General features: G+C 42.0%; 1 protein-coding gene across 2 annotated transcripts in view; it reads right to left on the reverse strand.

Annotated features, from left to right (window-relative positions):
- MMP16 (matrix metallopeptidase 16) overlaps nucleotides 1–12,480 on the reverse strand; it is a 290,712-nt gene extending 278,232 nt beyond the window's left edge. The window contains exons 1-2 of one of the 2 annotated variants that reach the window (XM_039527480.1): nucleotides 12,446–12,480; nucleotides 12,141–12,283 (exon numbers count right to left, since the gene is read on the reverse strand). In XM_039527480.1, the coding sequence (XP_039383414.1) occupies nucleotides 12,141–12,167 (27 nt within the window). In that variant the 5' untranslated portion in view covers nucleotides 12,168–12,283; nucleotides 12,446–12,480. Of the gene's footprint in view, nucleotides 1–12,140 lie in introns of both variants that reach the window. The other variant, XM_039527479.1, reaches the window with a different exon arrangement.
- Between the last annotated feature and the right edge of the window lie 7,481 nt (nucleotides 12,481–19,961).

Here is a 19,961-nt window from a genome sequence, read left to right on the forward strand (position 1 = left end):
TCCTATGACCCAACACTTAGTCTTCTGTTAAGGTTGCTTTTTTTAGGTCACCTGTGGGCTTTTGTCACCTGTTTCCTGTGAACCTAGTTTAAATCCATTCTCATTTGGGTGGCGAGCCTGTGTCTAAAGATGCTTTTCTCCCTTCATCAGGTGGATTCCATCTCTTCCCTGCATCCCAGCATCCCATGTTAAAGGAAGCCAAAGCCCTCCCATCAACATTATCTGCAAGCCATGCGTTCATCTCAATGATGTGTCTGTCCCTGTCTGGGTCCTTACCCTATACAGGCAGAATGAACGAGAATACTACTGAATTGTTGCCAAAAGACAGCATCAGGCAATTAGAGGACTCTGCCTGACCCCTGTACAGCAGAATGAATGCACCATTCTCTAAAGCCCTATTGACACAATGTAAAGCAGGAGCTACCATGACCAGGCCAGAGTATGGAGCCAAAGACCAGTAGCAGAGATGGAGTTTGTGATGCTGGACCAGCTAGCGAACACAATGGCAGGGGATTGGGAGGGGAGATGAGTTGACAAGGAAGGACTCCACCAAGAGCAGTGGTCCCCAACCTTTTTGTGGCCAGTAGCACATTCATGTTTTCAGAAGAGCATGGCAGGTGCCAACAATTTTGCAAGGCTTATTTTGTACATTAAATAATATGGAAAACATCATATTTAATATTACATAATATATGAATCCATAAGATAAAAAGGGTAATTTTACATGTGAAAGGTATTAAATTTGGCAATTACTCTTTCACCTTACCATGTGAATTTGCTCTTTTTTATCTACCTGTAAGAAAAATTAAGGCGTTTTTACAAAATAAATTTAACAAACAGTTTTCATCTTATTTATTTAAAAAAAGTAAAACATTGTTGAACTGCTGGTCCAAATATATTTATTATTCTTACTTTAACATAGAATGAAGCCTACAGCCCTGGAGTTCTCTGTCCCCGGCAGGTGTGGGGCCGTGGCTTCTCTCCCCCGCTGGGCACTAGGCGGGAGCACATAAGTTACCCAGCGGGCGCCATGGCGCCCACGAGCACCACATTGGGGACCACTGACCAAGAGGAAGGAAGTCTGTTCCAGTGATTAGGACACTAATCTGAGATTCAGGAGATCCAGGTTTAATTTGTGGTTCTGCCACAAATGTCCTATGTGACCTTGGTCAACTCACTTAGTTGCTGTTCTTTTAACAGAGGGTTTTGTATGGAATGTCCTGAGTTTTTAAAATGAAGTAAACTGAAAAAAAAACTCCAGAAAGTCCATTATTTGGTATCATTTTAAACACACATAGTGTTGAATCTGCTCAGTCTCTGGATGGAGCATGCTGAGTGCAGATGGAATCTTCAGGGAAGATATCAGCTATAAGCATCTTTGAGTATGTGTGAGCTGTGATTTTTTCAGCGTCTTATAATTTGGCCAAATTTGGGCAGTTGTTTTACAGGAATGCAAAAAGGCAAACCCCTGATACATAGGGCAGTCTCCTGTCTTATTTAAGACTCTGTTCTAAAGCATGGAGCAGCCAGAGCCGTTCAAAGAAAAGGCTGACATTTTTTAATGCGTATGACTATGTATTTTTCAATGTATGGTTCTGAAAAATGGCTGAACCATTCTGGAAAATTTTAGTCATAACAATTTAGCCTGAGGCAGACTTCTAGCATGGAAATTTTCATCCCAAACAGTTAAAGTTTGGCAAAGTTATAAGCAATTTAAAACACCTATAATTAAGAGGGTCCACTGTGTCAGCGACTGCATGTCTTAAAACCTGGGGCACAGGGCTCTTAGAAGTGAGTCAATTCCAACCTGCCACACACTGACCTGTTAACCGTGGTCAGAATAGAAGCTGAACTCTGACAGAGGACTCCAGTCCTAGGCTCTGATTCGTGGAATGCTAAGGGTTAGGGTTGCCAATTTTGGTTGGATGTGTTCCTAGAGATGTCATCACATGATAATCTTTAATTAAGATTAATCTTTAATTCCTGGAGACTCCAGGACAATCCTGGAGGGTTGGCAGCCATAACTGGGGGGTCCTGACTGGCTCCCAGCTTCTATTTATACCAAGCACAGGAACAGGAAGTTGTCCATGCAGCTGGGTTCCCCCTGCATTGGACGGTGTCCCCTGCAATATCTGCTCCTACTACGTGCTGCTGATCTCCTGGTAATCTATTTTACCTGCCTCCTGACATCTGACTCTTGGTTTTGCGCTCTGGCCTGTCTCAGACTTTGACCTCCTGGTATCTCATCCAGCCTGACTCCTGCACTGCCCACTGGGTCAGACCACCCACGTTCCAATCATGACACGCTGCAACTCATTTCATTTGAAAAGGGATCCTGGAAACGCAGCCATATGGATACAGTTGCTTAATGTACATAATTACGTTATTAGAAGAAACTTGTCACTGAGACTGTGTGTTATAGCAAGTGGAATAATAAATAATATCTGAAAAAAAGATTTGCTGAAGAAATTCCAAAGGCTGCACTGTCATTTTTGTTAAAATATTTGTAGTGAGAACAGTTTCAAAGTTACCAAAAGAATCAATCATTTAACCATGTAGAAAAATCCATCAGGATTAAACAGCAATGGCAGAAGAACAATGCAACTCCATGTGGCCATCTTCAGTGTGACTGACAAAGTTAAGTATGAATTACCCACAAGCTTTTTACCTCAGCAATTAAAGGAATTTTCTTAATCAAGAAATCAATCTCCTAAAAAGCTGTCATGGTTAAAGGGAGTTTGAGTACTTGCTCTCACTCCCTAGAAGTGCCCCATGTGGCTAGCATAATATATAACCTCTGACAGCTGAACTCTTATCACTTGCCTTCTCAACATGGAGGTGTTCTGAACTGAAAGTGGGGATGTGAAAGGTGGGTGTTTGGCACTTTATAACCAGACTGCTCTGGGCAGATGGGGCTTGGTAGGCAGTCCACCTCAGAGAACAGACTCCAATTTCAAACCAAGAACATCAGGTATGCCCAGCTGGTTTGTAAAAGTTGTGCCAATCACACATGCACTATAAGTTTTTGGCTTCAGGGAGTATACCAGTACAATCCTAGGGCATCCCATGGAAGCAATAAATGACCACTTCACGTGACAGCTGTTGAAAGTAGGAAAAGGCTACCTCATTCTGGGAATATGTAGCTAATGAAGTGAGCCAAAGAGCTACATTTGGCTTCCCTGAATGTGGGAACAATGACCAGGAAATCAAGAGAGGTAGCCAAGATGTTGAAAAGAAGGAGACTGCATGTTATGTGTATACAAGAAACAAAATGGAAGGGATCAAAATACGTTAATATCAGGGAGGGTTACAAAATAATGCTCAGTAGCAAGTAGGAACAGAGAAGGAATAACCATAGCAGAAATATTACAGGATAAGGTAGTAGACATCAAAAGAAAGAATGACCAGCTAATCAAACTTAGGATAGCACTTGGCAGATTACAAATATTTAATGTTTGAGGATAAATGCTCCAGGTTGGTTGTATGATTGATAAGGTGGAATTCCAGATAGTGTTAGACCAAGTGATAAGTGAAGTACCACAAGCTGAGTACTTTGTTGTCAGACGGGATCTCAATGGGCAGGTGGAGTAAACACAGCGGGCAGGACCGGCTCCAGGCACCAGCCCAGCAAGCAGGTGCTTGGAGTGGCCAAGGGGAAGGGGCGGAATGTCGGGCTCTTTGGTGGCAACTCGGTGGTGGGTCCCTCGGTCCCTCTCAGAGGGAAGGACCTGCCGTCGCGGCTTTTATTTTGCCCCCGCTGCTTGGGGTGGCAAAAACCCTGGAGCCAGCCCTGTCAGTGGGGACCACAAAGATTGTTATGGAGGATGAGCCTTTGGAACCACAAATGAAGCTGGTGAGGATATCTTAGAGTTAGCCAGAGATCATGGTCAATATATACTTTGTAAAGGAGGAGGAGCATTTCAAGAGATCTAAAAAACATGCGGCTAAAGTGATCCCAGAAGAGCAGATTGAAGAGGAACTGATATTGCTTGTAGTGGATTTCTGGATGAAAAGACTAGTGGAAGACAAAAGAGGAGTTCTGGAACAAAGGATAAAAGTGGGGGAGGCTCCTGGATGGACAAGTTAGTCTTGGATTTAAGAATGAAGTTCTACAGAGGTTGGGCAATGACTAAACTGACCATGATGATCAATAAGATTTGGAGGAAAATAGCAAAACATTTTATAGAAAGTGCATAAGCTGCCTGTGGCCAAATGAAAGGAGGGATGTTTCAGCAAGGAGGTTATGGTCCAGTGAGGTGCAGTAGGCAGTAAAGAAGGAGGAAACGTTTAAGCAATAGCAGAAAGTAAGAATGTTGGACACATATGAGGAATACAAGCTGGAAAAAAAGTGGCAACAAGAACAGTTGCAGGAGCTAAGGATCAGGCATTTCAAGCCCTGTACACAGGACTATTAACAAAGGAAGGGGAAAAGGGACTATATAGACTAGACAAGACTAGGCAAAAAAAGTACAAGAGGAGCTGTGAAGTGTGCCAAAGATGGAAATGGCAGTGTGGTGGTGGAAGTCCCTAAAAAAATTAGGGGGTGGCAGTGGTATTATTGGAAACTGCTCAATTAAAGAGAATGTGGAGAAACTGTTGAGGGAAGTATGTGTAAGCATCAACCTCATAAAACCTGCCACCGTGGTGGAGACTCAGACAGTGCTAAAGAGGATTAAATATGAGAAGGCAGTGGGACATGACAGTATAACAGCTGAGGCCTTTAAAAGCATTAAGATATGAAGGAGTGGTGATGATGATGATGATGAACTTTTTCAGCTTAACCCTCTGAACTGGAAAAATGCCTAATAAATGGAGGAAGAGCACATTTCTTCCTATCTTTAAACAAATCAGAGAAATGCAAAGATGTGGTACTTACTGGCCCATCAAGTTCATGAGTCACATGGGGAAAAACGGCTCAAAAGAATTATCAAGAAAATACTTTATTTATTTGATGACCCAGCTCCTCCCAAAGACAAATTCACGTTTATGCCAGGAAGGTCTATAATGGATGCAGTGTTTGCCCCTTGATTATTGCAGAAGTACAGGGAGAAACAAGGAACCGCATGTAGTGTTTGTGGATTTAGAGAAGACTTATGAGAGAATTCCTAGAGAATTTTCTTGTGATACCTACAGTCACAATCTGCCAGAGACATATGTTCAGATGAACAAGGGCATTACAAGGGGTTACACAACTGTAGTGAGAAGCAGCTGTGGCTACAGTGAGTCATTCACTGTGAGGGTAGGTCTACATCAAGGATCAGCCTTAAGGCCATTCCTAGCTGTGATTGGAATGGTCACCTTGATGCAGGAGATTAGAGGAGAGGCTTCACAGACCTTGATTTTGCTGATGTCATTATGTTGTGAGAAAACAAATACAAACTGGAAAGGGACCTGCATTGTATGGCTGCATTAGAATAAAATTGTTTATCGATCAGCTGACAAAAGATGGCATAGAGTTAATGTCTGTGCAACAATGTAAATATCTGGATTCAGTGTTGAGCAATGATGGCAATGTGAATGTGGATGGTAGGAACTGCATGACAAACACTTGGTGTAAATGGAGGGAGTTTACACAAATTCTATTAAATGAGAATATGCCAAGGAGACAAAGGAGAAAAGTATATAAGATCATGTTCAAGCTAGCCATGACTTATGGGTTGAAATGCAACATTTCATTTTGGGGGTCGAGTAAAATGTTTTGTTCAACCGAGTATGATCCCCGCCCCCACCCTGGGTATTGATTTTCCGGAAATCTTGAAAAACTTCATTTTTGGCAAAACTGGAACTTTATTTTTTTCTGAATTGCCAATGACCTGAAAAATCCATTATTTACACAGCTCTACTCACAGCCTGATCCTCCTTGAAGGCTCAGAATGCTGCCTGCTCACTAGTTTAATTGTATTGACTGTGATGGAGTGAGTAATTTACACTAGCATATGTGAGGGGGCGGGGGAAAACCAGGTCCATGAAGTTACTTTCTCTCAGCCCTCCTTCCTGGGAAAGTCCTATAAAAGATCACCATCTGCCCAAGGGTGACCTCTATATATGTAATGCAACAGGCTGTAATAAGGAGGATGATAAACTACCCTTATATACGCCAAAAAAATATAAATATTCTGTAGTGTAAAGACTGAAAAGAAAGTTCTACTTGTCCCTGCAGTAAATGTACAGGTGCAGGAAATAAATGTGCACTGGTGTGTGGGGAATCTGTAGTTAACCGTACATTTCAATTTTGGATTCCTGCTTCTGTTCCACTCCACCGGATGAAACACATTATTCTTCATTTCTAAATTCTAATCACAAAGTATTTTAGCACCCCTGGTCCAGAACAGTGTGAAATGCAACCCAGACAGTTGGAAAGGTAGCTTACTGTGCATCTCCCCATATCAAATTGGTGTGGAGTTAATTTAGTCGAACAACAACAAAATGAAAGAGTTATTGAACAGGCATGATGTGAGTCAGATAGAAACAATGTTAGTTCCAACTCTACATTTTTAATGGTGCCTGATAGCATATGAGGAGTCCAAAAAATGCTATGCTACATTCTGACAAGTAAGTTAGAGTATTTTCCAAACTACCTGAAATACCAGGAGTGGATGTCATACTGTATACTGCAAGTTATTGGGCTGAATATGAGTGAAATTCTATAGTCTGTGTTACATAGGAGACCAGACTAGATGATCTAACAGTCTCTTCCGACCTTAAAGCACATGAATCTATTATATATTTTTCTTTCCTGACATTCAGATACTATGGAGATGGTCATGTTAATAATTTCTCCTATTGAAGTGTGGAGACAGAAAACTTTATTTACCATTTCTTTGAGAGTCAGTATTTTTCTTTTGATAAATGCAAACTAAGTGATTTATGAACCCAGGAATACAAAACAGCAAAGAGAATGAAGACAAAAAAAAAATCAATAGCTCTTTATGGTCCCTTTGATGCAGGCCATGTATAAAATATACATCACAGGTGAAAACTTTAAAGCCCATTATATTGTTTGTCTAATATACTTATATAATCAATTTTTTTTGCAAGACAAGAGAAGTGCTTTCTATAGAATTCATCAATTAGAAAATCATCAGATGGAGCGTAAAAGGAGTTAATTTGCATAACTTTTGTTCTAAGAAAAATAACTCTCAGCAAACTCAAGATCTGTTATCTGTGTGCTCTAGAAAGTATTATGAAGTAAGCACTGCTTCAGCTAAAAAGTTGAAAAGCATTTTTGAAAATGTTTGAAGGTTAGCCTTTTACTAAAAAGAGTTGAAAAGTGCACAAGCAGGGCAATTTTCAAGAATGGGGGCTCTTTGGACATGCAACAGGGACTATAATGCTCAGTTTGGGGTGCTCTGGAAAGCAGTGGAATTTTCAAAATGAAGGGTTGGTAGTCCAGGTGTTCTGAAATTTTGTAATTTCTTCTGGCCACTGTGCTTCCTGTATGTTTTGCAACTGGCTAAATGATTAGTTTCAGGAGGTTTCAAAAGGAAGTTGTCGTCATGTTAGAATACATTACCAAGATACTTGTGTGCCCACCTGTTCTGTAATGCAGAGGTGTTCTTGTTCTGTTCCTCGATGCTAGCACTCAGCAGATGGCCTTGTGGGGTCTATGTAGTGACTTCCAGGTAATAAGAATGCATGCAGACCCATGAAACATACCAGGCACCAAAAATTCCCATACTGCTTGGATGAGTGCAGACATTGCATCACATGAATCATATTATATTTGCTCAGAAGAGAAGCTGTAGGAATACACCATATAAAGGGCCACTGTAGCATACTTCCACCAAAAACTGATGCATTTCTTGTAATATGCAAGACTACATCATCAAACATCGTTTTCCCCCAGAACAGAACATCACTGGGCTCAAGGAGCTTGGTCACCCAGAAGAGGCAAATTGTGCTCTGTAATCGGCTAGTGGGCCATGAATTGGCAGAGGGCCTGGGCTGTCAATAGGCAGGGCTCAATGTGAAATGTCCAGGAACTCAGGATTCTTTCCCAATTTTTTTAGGTTAACAGAGATTGAAAGAGCATTAACCAATTTAGTCAGTAAAGAGAGGCTTCCATAAGGTGATTAAAAACTGTTGTGTGGCTTAATTGTCTAAAGTACTTTGAATTCCTCAGATACAAGGTTCTGTATGTTACAAATGTATATATTCATGGCAGAGAGTGAGTCAGGGCTGGCTCCCTCTCAAAACCTGTCAAATCAAACCAGTATTCCTTCTGGGGACTTTAGTGTACCAGGAGGCATTCTTAATCTAGAGATTAATCTGCAAAAGGGGCCTGATTAGAGGGGGATGATGATCTAGTGGATAGGGCACTGGACCAGGAATGGGGAGACTTGTGTCCTATCATCATTCTGACACTTATTTACAGAATGCCTTTGGGCAAATCACTTCACCTCTCTGTGCCTATCTTCCCCCTCCCATTTATTGTCCATCTTGTCTGCTTACATTGTAAGCTGTCTGGGAAGTGGCTGTCTGTTATTATCTTTGTACAGTGCTTTGCACTGGGGCTGTGATCATGGTTAAGGCTTCTAGGTGCTACCACAATCTAAATAAAAATAAATATATTTGCTGGCTTTATTCATCAATTCCAAGGCCAGAAGGGACCATTGAGATCATCTAGTCTGACCTCTAGTATAACAGGTCACAGAACTTCCCCAAAATAATTCCTACCACAGATCTATTAGAAAAACATCCACTCGATTTAAAAATGGTCAGTGATGGAGAGTCCACCATGACCCTTGGTAAGTTGTTCCAGTGGCTAATTATGCTCCCTTTTTTAAATTTTACAATTTATTCCCAGTCTGAATTTGTGTAACTTCACCTGCCCCCGGGTCCATAAGTATCTGAATTCCAAAAGAAGGATGGAGAAAGTGCATTGTTATGTGCTTAGAGGGCACTGGTAGTTTTAAAAGTAGCAGAACTCAACACAAATTGGGTAGAGAAAACATCTTTATGGCTTGGTTTACAGAATGATGAAACAAGTAAAGAGAGACCTAGTCTGCACTAGAACTTACTTTGGAATAATTTGTTGCTCAGGAGTGTGAATAAGCCACCCCTTGAAAAACTTAGGTTGGTTTAACTTAAGTGCCAGTGTAGACAGCACTATGGTTGGTGGGAGAGCTCTCTCCCACTGGCTTAGAGTGTCTTCACCAGAAGTGCTACAGCAGTGCAGCTACCACTGTAGTGCTTCTACTGTAGATGAAACCTAAGAATAATGGCATCTGCCACTGTACAGTGATTAAACAGCACCACCCTACATCCCCACAAACAAACAAACCAATTTCAATCTTGGTTTGTGCTCCATAAGCCCTCCTCTCCCCTCACCTCCCAATGAACTTGAGAAGGAAGAGGTGGGGAGGAAATCCACACATTCTAACAAATGTTGATCAGGTTGTTAGGACAGACTGAGTGCTCCCAATAACAGCCTTGTGAACAAACGTGACCATTAACACAAAAGCATTGTACATAATACACACAGAACTACTCAGCTGCCACCCTCCACAGCATGAGGGCAACTGCCAAGGTGTTCATCCTGTGGAGACACCATTATCATTGTCTGTAATGAGTGAAAAGTCACAGAACAATCAGCAAATAACCATTGGCTGCACAAGAACAAAACCCTCACAAAGCTATGTATCCTCACAAGTATGTGCCAGTGTTTCATCATGAGCTTTTCCAGCATCTGTCCAGGGTGTGAAGGTGTCCCTTGGCACAGGCAGATGTCACCCTCTTTCTCCCTGCTATCCCAAGATATGTACACATGACTTTCCAGATTTCCCCTGCCTTTTGGGAACCAGGACCATTGTGCACGTGGTGGGGATCTGGCTGCCTGTACAGAGTTTGTAAACCAGACCCGTTCAGTGCCCACTCTGGACAGAAGTGCTCCTCTTTACCCACAGATACATTATGCAGAGTGCAGCAGGTGATGATTATGCTAACAGCACTGGTCACAGTGGTAGCCTGAAAGCTTGTTGGCTCTGCCTATGCACCTGTCTGGATGCCAAATACACACTATGACCATTCTGCAGTTACTGAGTTTGCAACAGAATTCCCCTTTTCCAGGGTTCTTGATGTCACGGTAGGGATAAAGAGCCAAGTTAGGAGCAGGTCCCCCCTCCTCACATAATTGTTGTGAAACACATTACAGTGACCAATGTCATTTTGGGGGTATAAAGTCCCTTCTTCCCCCTTCAAGTACACGCCTCATCTCCTCATCACCCTGGTGTCATTAACCTTTACAGTGTTTTCCACTTTGGTATTCATGAATCTGCCTCTGTGGTCAGCCAAGTCCTGCAGAAGGACTAAATAGCCTTTTCAGTTCACATACTCACTCGCCCCTTTTGTTGGGCAAAGTATTTGCATGTGGGTGCCATCAACAGCCCCTGCACAGTTTGAAAACCCCATCTTCTCAGATCCAGCTAGAGAGTCTCTTGTAATGCACAGAACCCTGGGATACTGCCTCCTGAAATGGTTATGCTTCTGTCACATAACAAAAGCAGCAGTGTGGTTGTGGGTACACATGTGTACACAATGTTATACTCATCTCCAGCACAGCCAAAGTGGAGACTCAGTGAGGGTATGGGGAACATGCACAAGCATGTACATGGTCAACTATTAAAGTATTTAGACAAAGCCTTAGACTGTCATATTCAAAACAATCAGATTATGGTTGAATTTGCGCATGAAAGTTTCATGCTAAGACTTTTCTTTTAAATATTACATTTTATTGATGTTTAAATATTACAAAAAAGACGTAATTATAAAGCACACAGAAAACAATTTTAAATGGTTCAATAGACATAGGAGACTTATGGGGAATGACAGTTCACAGACATTTCAGTTTGTGGAAAAGAAAAACCAAAATGCTCTTAGTTCAACAATTATAAACCAGAACAGGGCAAATAGTGAAAACTATTCTGTGAATCTTAAGTTGAATTTTTAAATACATTTACTTCAACTACATTTGTCACTTTCTATTTTTTTTTTTAAAGTGTGAGAATGGATTGTACTTTCAAAAATGTTTGTGGAATGTGAATTTCAAAGTCACATGTGTGAGTACAATCTGAAAGCAAATTCTACATTTGCATTGTAAATATTTGCACCAGAACTGCTCATAGGTGCTGGAACAATGGGTGCTGGGAGTGCTGCTGCACTCCCTCACTTGAAGTGGTTTCCGTTATATACAGGATTTACAGTTTGGTTCAATGGCTCTCAGCACCCCCCACTATAAAAACTGTTCTAGCACCTCTGGAACTGCTTGAATGCTTACCAGACAGGAAATAAAACCCATACCATGTGATTTATCTGACCAAATTAATTAACAGCACTCCAATATAAATATCAAATATGCTACAAGAACAGTTTGTGATCAGTCCCTAAAGGTAAAAACAAGGTTATTTAATTCTAACAAATAAATTTGAGGGAACTGCAATCTGCCTGCAAATATTCCATGGGCAGAAAGAGTGTGAATTCACTGAATAAATTATTAGTTGAAACTCATTCACTCAGCTATATTATAAACTCTACTCATTAGTGCTCTTGCATGGAGTCCTTTTGCACAATATTTGAACAAAGCAAATTAAAAGAGTGGTTGTTGTGTTAGTCACCATCTAATACATAAAGTCCCAGGAAGAACAATCCTAAAAGCTATTTTAAGGAAGGATCTTTCATGTAATTTCAAATAAAGTTTCCACTGCACGGTACTGGTCCCACAAGTCAGTGCCATATAGAGCAGCTGGCAGCTCCGTGCCTCCTTTGAAGGACCAGTCTGTCAAAGATCTATGATGAGACCAATAGGATATCAGATTCTGCAGTTGCAATGCACAGTATTAAAAAAAACAAAACAAAACACCACCACAACCCAAAATCTGTAGAAATCCCCAAATCAAAGAAACCTTGGAAAATACAGACAATTATTTATATGTAATATCAATCATTCAATTGGAGCCATAGGGCTAGATCCTGTGTCAGTGGGGCATCAGGGGGACACAAGGGGACCTCATATGGATGCAAGTGCAGAATCAGTGACTATAGTTCTCTCTTGATCAAAATAATAAAACTAAAGTTTTGGTCTTGGAATAGAACATGAAAGTAGCAAATAATACACACACACACAGTGAAGGAGTTTTACTCACTGCTAGTGCTGCCTTGTGATCAAACATGGCACAACAGCTCTCTTCCTGTCAAGTAACTCTTGGCAGTGGAGGGGACACCTCTGTAGTGGTCTGTTTCTTCCTGCCACTTGGCCCACTAGCCAGATGGCTTTAAAGTTTCTCCCCTTCCAGGGTAGTCCATGAATAAAAAGCAAAGGGAATTAATGCAAATAAACTGAACTAATAGGAAAAAGAAGGGAATGATTCTTTCTCAAGGTGCATCAGAATCTGGCCTCCCTTCTCTCAAGGAGGGGCCATCAGGAAGCAGCCATCTGGGAAACTCCTACCATCAGTCAGTCCTTTTCTCAGGGGCTGAAGGTCTGTTCTCTTCCCTGTTCTACTCAGCTGCTCCCCTTTAAGCTCCTCCTCCAGCCTGTGCACACCTTGCAGCTGTGGCAGGGTGGGGCTACCTGAGCCCAGAGCAGCTCCATAGCCCTGTCCAATGTAAGGTTTGTATACCCTATCACAACACACACACACCAATCTATGTCCAAGACTGAATCTCCAGATAATGACTCTGAAACAACTTCTGAAACTGCTGATTTCCTTTCTTGCACAAATACCTCTGCTTCTGCTGGATTATGCAAAACAAATGTCTTGAGCCCATAAACATTCTAAACTTTGCTGGATACAACATAGTGATTATCTTGTATCCCATACAAGAAAAGCCGTGGTGTCTTTATTAAAAATGTAAAATAATCAGGACAAATCCTAGTTTTAAAATTAACAAACAAGAAATGTCTTGCAGCAGATAAAATCATGTTTCTCATTATCAGGGATTCCCATATGACAAATCACGAATATAGTGCTAGAAGTTTTAGGGTCAGAACATTTCCTCTCCAGAAATCTCTTCTGGCATAGATAAAAGAAATCAGTGCAGTGTGTGAACCTTTGTATCATTCCCATCCCTATTTCTAGAAATGCCACCATTTAGACTTGACTAGGATGTAGAATCTGTACTGATATTAAAACAAATTAAAAGAGGGCTTGGAAGGATGATGCTGATAGGAATCTTCCATGGAAAATTTTGAAATACCCACTGCAATTCCTTAGGATTTAGAACATTTTAAGATTTCTGAAAGAGAGCTATTATCCAAAATACATGAATAATCTATTACTTTGCTGCTGATGATGGGATCCACTTGTGAGACATGGTCCTTTAGAAGATGTGGATCTTCTTGTATCAAATTCTGTTCCTGCTGCACTCACTGTCAGGGAGGTTGAAAGCTCCAGAAACTACTGAGTCAAACAGCAGCTCCTCCTGTTCCCATTTTAGATTCCCTTGTCTGCAGTCCTCACCTGGCTAGATAAGGAAGTGAGGAACCTCTTTCTTTGCTTTGAGAAGAGGATGGGTAGCTGTGCTCCCTCAAGCTCTTTCTTTCTTCAGCTCTTGTTCTGCCTCAGAGACCATGCATACCTAATCTCCTGCTGAGCTGGATGATGTGAATATTTGAACTTTTCTTTGCTTCCCTGGTAGGAACAGAAACATGTCAAAAAGACCTGTGCCATGAATTGGAAGCCAAAGAAAACCAAGAACCTATTAACTAAGCTTTTTCTATTGGTACTTAAGCTGTTATAGTCAGGTTCCCATGCTCATGGGAAACATGATGCAGTCTGCATTTATTTATGCCTCCTCTGGGCATTATGGAGGTGCTGAGTAGAGGCTACATAGGTAAGGCAGTGTTCCACAATGATCTTAAAAATGGGGCATAAATTGCTTTTCTCTATAATCAGGTGACCAATTAGGAAATTTCCCACAGAGTTGTTTTTTAAGCTCTCTGAAGTTTCTCTGTAGCTTTTGGTTGGTTTCTCTTCATACATTTTTAATAGGAAAGTCTTTGAAGGTAGGCTGTGGCTGAAAACTGTCAATAGGAATCCCTGTTCCTTGCTGACCAATAAATCTTTTACAAGGTTCTGTCACACAAAACGTGGCAGAGAGATGACTCTTGAGTAGATCTGGTGAAATGGGTAATAGCTATGAAAATGCAGTGTTGGATTTAGGCTAATTTTTCAGCCATTTTCTGGTTGTAACGGAAAGGCTAATCACTGTGCACACAAACCTGATTGATGGTGAGCAGGCCCACACAATCCTGATTGACTGGGCTGGGTGTACACCAGAAAGATTGATGGCGGTTGCCCACCTTCCATCACTGGCCTTCAGCACACAGTCCTTTCTGAAAATGGTAAACGGGTTATGTGCAGATAGGTGAAAGGGGTGCAGAGTTAAAGCTGCAGTGATTGGTCTGTGATGTATGATGGTTTTGGTGATGGCAAGGTGTGTGCATGTGGGTGGAGAATCAGAAGTATGTACTGTTAGGTGGCTTAACTTTTCATTTCCTTGCGTTTGTGGGTTTGTATCGGATACTGTGTCTGTAGCAATCCTTACTACTTCACTACAATGTTTTTTGTCTATTGGTATATAGAGAAAAATATCAAATCAATATTATCGAATAAATGTAAATACATTTATCAAATTAATATTAAAGATGGGACTAAGCCAAACACCCGTATCTGGACATGGATCTGAACTTTGCAGCTCAGATCCATTTCTAATAAATATGTTTCTATATGACTACAAGGGTGTATAAGAAAAAGTCTAGATTTATTTGTAATTGATTTTGTTCTTGGCTGGGGATATTTAACTTGTTATATGTCCAAGCTCTCTAGCTTTTATCGTAGCATCATGTTAAAAAATCACCTAAGAGGAAAAGAACTTCCTACTCACTGAGGGTATATCTACACTGCAATGAGACACCCATGGCTGGCCTGTGCCAGCTGACTCATGCTCACAGCTCTCAGGCTGTTTAATTCAATGTAGACGTTCAGGCTCGGGCTGGAGCCTGGGTTCTAGGACTCTGCAAGGTGTGATGGACACAGAACCTGGGCTGCAACCTGAACAACTACATTGCAATTAAACAGCCCCTTACCCTGGGACCCAACAGCCTAAGTCAGCTGGCATGGGCCAGTTGCAGGTTTTTAATTGCAGTTTAGACATACCCTGAGAGTCCAATAATAAGCTTTTGATGCAAGGATTGTCACCAGACCTCATCTGATATAATTTAAATGGCAAAGTGAACAATCAAAAGGGAGAAAAATGTATCTATGCTTCCCTCAGATAAACAGAAAGAGAATTACCTGTTGTAGAAATCAAAGGCAATCTGTTGTAATGACAGACAACAGAAATGATTTTGACTTTTTTATAGCAGAGACCGAGGATGCATCAGGTAATAACCACTGTCTACTACATTTCAAATTTTACACTCTTTATATACTGTATTTTATGAATCTGAAAAATATGGTGGTTATCAATTTACAAGAATCATTTTCAGTGTAAACTACTGCATTTCATGCTTTATATCATTCAGCAGAGAATTGAAAATTGAATTTTCCCTATATCACATGTGGGAATGCTTGTCCTATGTCACCAGACTGTGTGGCTTGATTTACTGGGAAATGATGCACTATGTCAGGATTTAATGCAGAATATTTTTATCTTCAGGTCATATACATCCATGGTGGAAACAGTAGCAATAGTATATTAAACACCAAAAGACCTTGCACCTATGCATAGATGGGCCTTCAGTGAGACTCCATGTGGTTGGAGGGATTGTTCTACACAGCTAATGTTGCAGGGTCAGGGCCTAGGGTTGGAAGAGCCTAGAAAGTAGAACTTACAGGCTTTGTTGCATTTCATTTTTTAATGCAAATGCATCTTAAATCCCTCTTATCTCTGGAGATGTAGAAGGGGTGGTGTAGGCTGAAAATGTAACACTGCACAAAAGGGGCTGTGATCTGGGTTTGGGCCTTTATACCCATGTGCTGGTGAAATCATGCCAAGAGATTACTTAATATAAAAATGTATGGAGATATACCTAGCTCAGGGAACTGGAAGGTCCTGGAGTCCAGCCTGCTGCCTTCACTAGCAGGACCAAGTACTAATTTTGCCCCACATCCCTAAGTGGCCCCATTAAGGATTAAACTCACAACCCCAAGTTTAGCAGGCTAATGCTCAAACCACTGAGCTATCCCTCCCCCTGCTTGGAGCTAGCTCAGTTAAGCCTCCCCAACTGCTATTCTAAAAATGACTTATTGGCCAGGTGTAGAGTTGGTTGGAAAATGGCAAGTATTTTCAGTGAAAATTTTTGACGAATTTAAAAAAAACACACCAACATTTAGCTTTTTGCCCCAAAAAGAGTCATTTAAAAATCATTTCATTGAAACACTGAAAAGTTTGGAAAAGAAGGCCATTTTTAATTGAAAAGAAATTCAACCAGTTCTAATCAGCAGTTAGTATTCCAGTCCTATTGACTACTTCCCTATGCTGATAGCTGCTAGATTATTTCCTTGCATGTGAAAGGGCAGATTGGCCCCACATTGGCAATGAAAGGGTTAATGAAAACCTGTGGTCCCAACTGGTCTCACATAACTGCACCGTCCACGAAGGTGAGGCACAGAGTGGGGAGTTAAAAGGAGAAGACCTCACCTAGTTCAGACCTGATTGGGAATGAGAGTGGAGCCTTGCTTCTCTTGATGGGAGAAAAGTCTGGCTACAGCCCAGAAATGGAAATCGCCTTCTGGTTAGATGAGCCTGCTAGAAGGGATGATCAGATGCTGGGGGATCAGTGAAAGCAGTCAGTTTGGAGACAAGCCCTGAACAGAAGGGTGGGGTCCCACTGAAGGTTTGTTGGGTTGTGGGATTTTCTGTTCCTGATTTCCTTTGGATCTTAACACCCCAGAAAGGGTAGGACTGAAATGTGTCTTGGCCAAAGCCCCGCAATCTCAGACCTCAGAGAGACTGTGACCTACCTGAGGAGATCTACAGCTGAGTGAGTTGTGCCCTGATGTGTTACAAGGGCGTGCTGAAGAGGCAACCCAGTCACATTGCAGAAAACTCTTCTATGAACTGTTAAAGCATTGGTATTTGGTAAGTTCGTACTTTTTCAGTAGCAAGCGCATACAATAAATGTATCTATTTATATTGAGGAATACAACTTTCTTTGAAGTGTCTCATTTGTCCCCACAAGAAGTGAGGTGACTACACAGTAGAGTTTGTACTTTCTGCAACATCTAACGTGTACCTCTCCTTGTTAGTAAGGAGGCGAGGAAAGGTAGAGAAGGAGTGCAGTGGGGCAACAATGAGAAGAAACTGAATATAATGCCTACTTGGTTGGCCTAATGGAAGAATAAAGCTGGGGATACTGTTGCAAAGTCAGAAGAAGGAACCGGAAGCCTCAGAAAAAGTAGACAAACTTCAGAGACACTTCCAAACTTTTGGACATTTATTTGAATCAAACTTCCACATATTTTGATGTTTGCATGATTTTAGTCTTGTCAGTGATTCAAACAGAAGGATCTGAATCTCAGGGTGGACTTGGGACTTTGGACCCTGATCGACTGATGAAATTGAAGAGAAGAAGCACACTTGTGGGTCACAGGGAAAGCAAGTGCAAACCCAATGGCGCCCAGAGCTGTAAACAGAAGGCATACTACTGGCAGTGGCATGGAGAAGCTGCACTCGGCGCCCCACTGCCCACTCAGGTTTGGCCACACCAGCTGTCTGTTTTGACAGAGGGACTGTGGGGGCCAAAATTAAGTGAGTGGCATTGCAAGCCCTGTGCACCAGGTCACAATGCCACTCACTCAGTTTTGGCGCTGCCACCCCTCCAGCATGATGGAAGGGCTGTGGGGCAAACCTGAGTGGGCACACTGGGTAGGGGGATGCCAGGTCTGATTCTCCTTGCTGCTGCTGTGGAACTGGCTCCTGCACCAGAGTTCACTGTTGGGGGCCTGTGTGGTCTCACTCCATTTCCAGCAGCCCATGTTCCCTGTCAGAGATGGGGTATGATACAGGCCTGTCGTGATAAATCTGGGGCCCACTTCCTCCCAGATGCTACTGATGTTTTTGGGACTCCCCTGAGCTCAAGGCCTTGGTATAATAACCCCCACCCCCTCTTGTCAGCTCTGCCAGGGTAAGTGTGGCATGAACTTGGTGCTTGAGAGGCTGGAGTTAGCGAACACAGGAGCAGCTACCAGGGGAGTTTTGCAATGGAGTTCTGCAGGTGAAGGAGGAGCGATTATGTAACACTTGGGGTAAGTTTGTTTTGTTTGTGTGTGTGGTATGCTTGATGCTTGACTGAAATATAACTGTGGTCTGCAGGGCCGCCCAGAGAATTCAGAGGGCCTGGGGCAAAGCAATTTCAGGGGCCCCTTCCATAAAAAAAAATTACAATACAATATTCTCATGGGGGCCCCTGTGGGGCCCGGCGCAATTGCCCCACTTGCCCCCCCCCTATGGGTGGCCCTGGGAAAAATAAACCTTCTGCATCTTGGCACAAATCCAGTTTTGAGAAAACTTCTTTACAAGTGCTAAACATCATCAGCTAGTGCTAAAAGGCACTAAAGCTCATTAAAAGGGTTGGACAAATATGTGCCGTCAAAACTGTTTCTGGATCGAAAACTAGGGGTTTTTAAAAAGCAGAAAAAAATCATGGACAACTTCTGCTTTCCTTCAAAATTTGTTGTGTTTTTTTAATTGAAAAGCTGAAATTAGTCTGCCATAACCTGAATATGGTTGGGGTTTCAGAAGTGTGTGGCCAAATATCTGCTGCTTGCTGTGTTTGATTGTTTAAAGAAACAATAAAAAAATTCTGCTTAAAAAAAAATCCAAAACTTTTTGAACCACCTCGGCTTGTGACCAAACGCCTGAGCCCATCCATTCAGAGATTTTTCCAGGTTTCTGATACTCTGCTGGCTTCCTTGACTCATATCTGTCTCCATAACTTTGGGTTCATTTAGGTTAGAATATAAGAACAGCCATACTGGGTCAAACCAAAGGTCCATCCAGCCCAGTATCCTGTCTACCGACAATGGCCAATGCCAAGTGCCCCAGAGGGAGTAAACCTAACAGGTAATGATCAAGTGATCTCTCTCCTGCCATTCATCTCCACCCTCTGACAAACAGAGGCTAGGGACACCATTCCTTACCCATCCTGGCTAATAGCCATTAATGGACTTAACCTCCATGCATTTATCTGTTTCCTAGAGACTGGCTCCATGAGGTCCCTCACAAACTGGAGACGGTTACTGTGGGTTTGTCTTTAGTATAGACTATGTACATACTCCACGAACTGAGCATTTGAGCTTGTTCCAAATCTGGGATGAGCCTATGTTGTGAAAACTGAAATGCTCAAAATAGCACATGCATGTGAATGGACATAGGGTGTTAAAATTAAATTACCACGGGGGTTCTCAAACTGGGGGTCAGGACCCCTCAGGAGGTCATGAGGTTATTACTGGGGGCCACGAGCTGTCAGCCTCCACCTCAAACCCTGCTTTGCCTCCAGCTTTTATAATAGTGTTAAATATATAAAACAGTGTTTTTAATTTATAACGGGGGAGGGGGAGTGGTCACACTCACAGGTTTGCTATGTGAAAGGGATCACCAGTACAAAAGTTTGAGAACCACTGAATTAACTCCTCTGGAGCCTCAGGAAATGTAGGGGGAGGGTTCCCTTGGTAGGGTTGGGAAGGAGGTAGGTGGTGTAGGATATTGCTCTTCTCATGTGATCCCTCCCCCAGTGGCTAATTTTAAAAGAAGCTACCCTCCCCTGACATCAATTTCCCTATGGCACTGAAATTAAATATAGACTATAATCTGGTATTTGAGAAGTGAAAGGGATGGGAGCCCTAATGGAAAAGCTAACAGCTTGGCTCTTCTGCAAGCCTCAAACTGCTGAATGAGCTTTAGGGTAGAGAAGGCTGTGCCTCCCAAACAGCCTGGCCCTGCCCCCTATCCGACCCCCA

This window comes from Mauremys reevesii, linkage group 2 (assembly GCF_016161935.1).
Source record: "Mauremys reevesii isolate NIE-2019 linkage group 2, ASM1616193v1, whole genome shotgun sequence".
NCBI classification, from domain to species: Eukaryota; Metazoa; Chordata; order Testudines; family Geoemydidae; genus Mauremys; species Mauremys reevesii.